This window comes from Sphaeroforma arctica (genome assembly GCF_001186125.1).
Source record: "Sphaeroforma arctica JP610 unplaced genomic scaffold supercont1.2459, whole genome shotgun sequence".
Classification (NCBI taxonomy): Eukaryota; class Ichthyosporea; order Ichthyophonida; genus Sphaeroforma; species Sphaeroforma arctica.
The window spans coordinates 1-6443 of NW_014038099.1; the positions used below are offsets into that span (position 1 = coordinate 1).

At 42.4% G+C, this 6443-nt stretch overlaps 1 protein-coding gene across 1 annotated transcript; it reads right to left on the reverse strand.

Moving 5' to 3' along the window:
• Nucleotides 1-41: 41 nt before the first annotated feature.
• On the reverse strand, nucleotides 42-5769 carry SARC_12638 (hypothetical protein; the record flags this gene model as incomplete). The annotated part of the gene is made up of 7 exons (XM_014293250.1): nucleotides 42-213; nucleotides 909-1092; nucleotides 2208-2372; nucleotides 2967-3033; nucleotides 3811-3958; nucleotides 4526-4742; nucleotides 5528-5769. Coding segments are annotated over 7 exons (1195 nt in total), but the record flags the coding sequence as incomplete, so codon positions are not given.
• Between the last annotated feature and the right edge of the window lie 674 nt (nucleotides 5770-6443).

Here is a 6443-nt window from a genome sequence, read left to right on the forward strand (position 1 = left end):
TATATAGATAAAGAACAGGCTCAAGAACCTACCGTGACCCCTCATACCTGATCGTTAGTCTTCTGATGGCATTCTTTGATCTGTTCCACAGCGATGCGCTCGAGCTCTTCTCTGAGTCGCGGGAACTTCTCAATGCGCCGTGTGGCCGAGGAGGTGATGACAATCAACTCTTGCATACTCAACTCAACACAAAGCAACGAAGGCGCTCGCATTCTGTGTGTTTGCAAGAATATGTGCCAATTGTGTAAGTACATGGACTTGGGGTGTGATTGGAAGTTCAGAATTGGACTCACAAAAACTCAGATGATAAATATTACTTTGGGGACGAGGAACCAGCTAAGTAAGAAAGTTGCCAGATGTGAACCCCCATGTTCGGGAAAGTACACGTAGATGACAGAGTGGTTGCATTCTCAACTCAACACCGGATATGCAGGTAGATGACTCAACACAGGATATGTATGTCGGTAGATGGAAAGGTATACTATTGATCATCGGAAGTCGCCTTCACGTACGTCACACAGACATCCGCGTACACTCGAACAGACGCTCACATGCACTTCATGCACCTAAGAAAGTGCCGTGCGCACACGCTCATTTGTATCTCTCGCCATAGATAACATGGCAATATATGTCTATAGACACTCATGCGCGCGCAAAAAGTCATATGTATAAAAATGTACTATCAAGCACACACACATACCCACGCTATAACCTAAGTATATAATAGAAGTATCAGCTCGACACTAGAGCAGAGCGAATAATTCCGCTGTTCAGTCCTGTCTTCCGCCAATCACCACCACACATTTAGCACTCTCAAACAACAACAAAACAAAACAAAAACATACACGCCCCCAGCCAAGCGTACACCCCCACCCCCAACCACAATACAATACAATTCGCATCCACACCTTTCGATGAGTTTTCTGCAGATCGCCTCAAAGGCCTGGTCGGGAGTGAAGAGGCCCGTTCTGATACCGTGGATGTTCTTGATGGCGTACAGAATCTCTTTGCGCAGTTTGCGTTCGTCAATTTCGAACTTATTGAGCTCATACGGGAAACGCTCAAAGAAAATGCGGTTGATTTTGGCACCGCCTGTGGAGAGACGAGCAATGCGATTGAACGTTTTTTGAATACGGTGGGTTCAGATCCAATCGCGAGTATACCAAAAGTAAGAAATATACATTCTACATAGAGCTGTGCATGTAATTGGTGTATTAAGTACACATAGAAGTACATATGTGTATATGAAAACCTATCTGCGATTTGGGTTGTTGATACGAGGTACATCCACACATATTCACACACACACAAACATATGCATATCATGAAAACCAATCACCTTCATACTTCAAAGTGCACCGTAATACACAAATTTATGACAATACGTTAATAGTAGCGCAGCGACACCTACCTGACACTTCTTTCAAAGAAACCAGATCGCCTGAACCCTCGATAGACCTTAAACCGTCATCGCTAAACACTCACACACACAACGAAAAACGCATGAATGATCACACACACACACACACACACAAACATATGAATACAATGCAACAAGTAGTACGTTCATCTACGAATACCTCAGCACACAGACACACACGTATCACACATATGTATACAATGCAACAGGTTGCACGTTCATCTACGATCACCTCAACACACAGACACACAGACATATGTATACAATACAACAGGTAGCACGTTCATCTACGATTACCCCAGCACACAGACACACGCACACAAAAATATGTATAAAAAGCAACAAGGGCACGTTCATCTACGATTACCTCAGCACACGGACACACACATATATATATATGTATACAATGCAACAGGTAGCACGTTCATCTACGATTACCCCAATACACACACACTATGTATACAATGCTACAAGTAGCATGTTCATCTACGACTACCTCAGCACACAGACACACACACACAAACATGTGTATACAATGCAACAGGTAGCACGTTCATCTACGATTACCCCAATACACACACACTATGTATACAATGCTACAAGTAGCATGTTCATCTACGACTACCTCAGCACACAGACACACACACACAAACATATGTATACAATGCAACAGGTAGCACGTTCATCTACGATTATTCCAGCACACAGACACATACACATACACATATGTATACAAAGCAACAAGTTGCACGTTCATCTACGATTACCCCAGCACACCCACACCTACCTGATAGCTCCTCCAGAGAAACCAGATCGCCTGAACCGTCGATAGACTTCCACCAGTCATCGCTGAACATGTGCATGTACGACATCATGGCCTTTGTAGACGCGCCTTTGCCAGTGCCCATGTTCTTGAATTCGCTACAGTCTTTCTCCAGCCTGGTTACCTCCCCTGCGCCACGGAAGTGCGGGATGTAAACGAAGTTTAAATAATTGTAATTGTACATTTAGTTTGGGTGACGTGTCTGGTGCGTGCATGCCATCGATCGTACTCGTATTGGTTATGTATGGCCCCTGAGTGGGGATCTTTTGAAGGGCCATTGTCCTATAAGAGATTTCAACCATGTGGGGGGGGGCGGGGGGCCATTTCAGAAATCAGATTAGATTTAAAAGGTGTTCATTGCGCGTCAAATAGTGAGTGAAGCCAGCGCTCGAAAAACACCACAAGGTCCGAAAGGGAAGAAAAATATGTAAGCCAAACAGCTTGATCAAGGTGTGCGAGTACATATACACAAACAAAGAAACCAAAGTGTAATAATTTGCACATGTACAAAAAATATAGTCTTTATACTTTTACGTACACCGGATGACCTAACCCCTACGCCAGGCTTGCTCAAAAATAGGTAGGTAAAGTACATAGCGAATCTGGTACGCCTTCCCTAAATGCACCAAAACTGAAGAAAAAAAATGGATTTAACCTAATATGTAAATACCTACGTGTGCATATCCATAACTCGTCGAGTATACAAAACAAGTTCTCGCACACCTTGTAGCTGACCCTTGAGTTCCGGTAGTGTTTGACGGATATGGTCCGTCAACTGCTGGTTCAGTACCTGTTCAAATCCATGGCAATTTATAATTGAGTATGAAGCCATGTGTACACCAGCACGTAAATATATATATATATATACATACATACACACACACACACACATATATATATATATATATATATGTATATTAGTATATATATATATATATATATGTATATATATATATATATGTATATATATATAGGTGCATACATCGTATATACATGGATAGACAGACATACATTATATATATATATATATATATATACATACATACATACATACATACATAAATACATACTCCCCCTCACAAATATATATGCACACGAGTATGTACCACAGATGTATATATACATACACACGAGAAAGTATGCGTGGCAGCTACCCGACCTCATACCCAACGATTTTCATCCGGTAGGGGCATTCGGTAACTAGGTTCAAACAACTAATGCCTAGTAAAGTACCTCTGGGCAAAGCTCCTTAGTCAGCTTGAGATATGTAGCAAGAAGTAGAAGTAAAAAAATAGCCTGGATTGACGAGGTGACTCACATATGGTAGTCACAGCATTATCGCCGCTATAACTATGCATCAAGGTAAGTATCTAGATAAACGGTTGTACAGTACAGGATTACATCCGCACCCACATCACAACATAGCCCGAAGTGGTATACATACGCATTCAGTACATGCGGTACGTACCAAAAGATGGTTCACACATGCATGAACATCACCTATTTAGATAGGCATATGTATCGTTTCAAACGTCTATACAGTCACGAATATAACCCGGCGACACACCTGCTGGAGCTTGGGAGTTCCCATCTTGTCCGCCAGATGTCTGTATGCTGGGTGTGTTTTGAAAAACTTCTTCTCCGCAGCCTGAGCGGCCCGGATGTCTTTGTTGCCGGCAATATCTTTCTGACTTCGATTAACTACACCCACATAGCTGCGAAAGCGGCGATTAAATATATATTTTAGCTACGTAAATGTATGTACATATCGGCCCTGTATTCATGTGATAGGGCTTAATTGTACATGTTTATTTGCCTGATGCTATGACAAGCAAAAACCCTTATACAGCCGACCTAAATGGACAAATGTTCATCAGAGCTCCCAGGAGTCACAAAATATTTTGAAAACAAGACAGTTCGGTACATGCTAGCTCGCTCCAATACATACGGCACATTTCACTCACCCACGCCTAAGAGGCCTCCAATCACATGGCGAGATATCGCTTCATTATGTCAAATACATATCCGGACACGGAGCAGGGTAAAGTCGTACAGAAATCAAAACACTCCACATGTCCCACATGTTAAAGCTTCTACATATATACCAATCCCGAAGTCCCGAAACTGATTTACGCACCCACATCTTAGAAGCAGGAGCTTATGTTCAGGAATATTTCTACGTAATTACACATACATATCTTAACACGAGTAAGGTGCAAGCTCAGACACACATCGATTCAAACGCATACGCGGCATAGTTATAAGTGGGATCGGTCACTCACCCGCGTCTCAACGGCAGCAGCTTGTTTTCGAGAACATCTCTGGCATCCGTTCCTGCATCCATGAGATCCAGCTTAGTGATCACTCCGATAGTTCGGAGTCCTTGAGGATCTACCTCCTTTGCGAGCTTCAGCGCATCGGAGTTGGCCAGATCACTGTTCGCCGGAGTCACCGCCAGGATTAAACAGTTGGGCTTGGTAATGAACTCCATGATCATATCTGTGGGGAGAGTGGGTGGTGGTGAGTAGGAGTACGCAGATTGGGTTGGGGCACGCACGCGGCTATCTGAACGTGTACAATCACGTGCTTTTAAGCTCAATTTAGGACTACCGCACAAATGACAGCTGCCAGACCGTATGAAGAAGAAAATCACTGCATATCGAGGGCAAGGAAAGGGCCCCACAGGTAGTGTGGACGATGTAATCATCTGTCCACACATACAGTGCAGATGATACACACATACACATGTATTGCGCCTCAATATACGCACATACCCACACCCACACCCACCCACTCACCCAACCACCCACACATATAGATAAGGCTATGTAAACATAATGTTTCAAAGTTCAACTTCACGAGAATCGATTCACATATAGTATCAGATACAGCGATTATTATCATAATCATATCTGACGTACATGCAAATCAAGGATTGGTTAGGAACGGGCACTTTGTAGGAGTCCATTTGCATACATTAGTACTCATACGTCGCACGTTTGCAGATGTAGATTCAAATACAATATGTGTAGAACTAGTAGAAATTGCGAGCAATTGTTCACTCATATTTAAAGATACAAATAAAAATATATAGACAGACTATGCATACATACATACATTTTTATATACATACATACATACATACATACATATATATATATATATAAATACATATTATATAATTAGATATATATATACGCACGTGTACATACAGAGACACACATAATATGCATATGCATACCCACAAACATATATACAATCCCCACCACACTCCAGACACATACTCTTAATCTGCATTTCAATATCCGCCGGCTGGTCTCCCACCGCCACTTTGGTTAATCCAGGCAAATCAACCAAGGTCAAATCCAGCACGTGGGGCGAGTACACCTTCAAGTTAATGGGCAGATGACTAATGCCTTTGTTGGCGCCTGTGATACGCGCTGTATCGGCCTCAATTTCATTGCGGATCTCGTCGAAGTTATCGAAGAGACGTCCAGGTTTATGCAGAAACTCGCCGTATTCTGTAGGATGGGAGGTATATTCATGTGATGACTTATTTGATATCTGTGTAGGCGTACATATAAGCCTCACTTCAAGCCAAAGACAACCATTGCGGACGGCCCGGAATTGCCATAGAGACCCTGGATGGTGTGGACACGCTACGACACTGACATATACATACAGGGATGCATATATATTGAATATAGTATACACAACATGGATTCAATCGATCAGATGGCAGATGGTATTGTGGGATTAAGCAATCGAGAAATCGAACAACATACTTCGAGAAACCGAAGCATGACCGAAAAAAAATTAAATCCGGGCGACCAACAATGGGAACACCCAGCGTGATAGACGTAACATGATAAACGAACTGGCTGGGATGATACAACAGTATGACGAGAGGGAGGGCATGTTCATAAGCACCCGACATGCACGTTGACAGGCCAGGTGATATCTACACGATCCTCACAGTACACACTATAGAAAGCTTTGTGCATACACACTTAGAGATTGGTAGGCACACACAAAAAGTATCAAGAACCTAGAAGCATGTACGAACGGCAGTTTATGCAGTCGATACTCAGACTTCTGAAACACATGTTGAGACCATGGGAATGTCGTGGAAACTGGCTATATATATATATATACATACATACATACATACATATATCTATATCTATATCCATATCCATA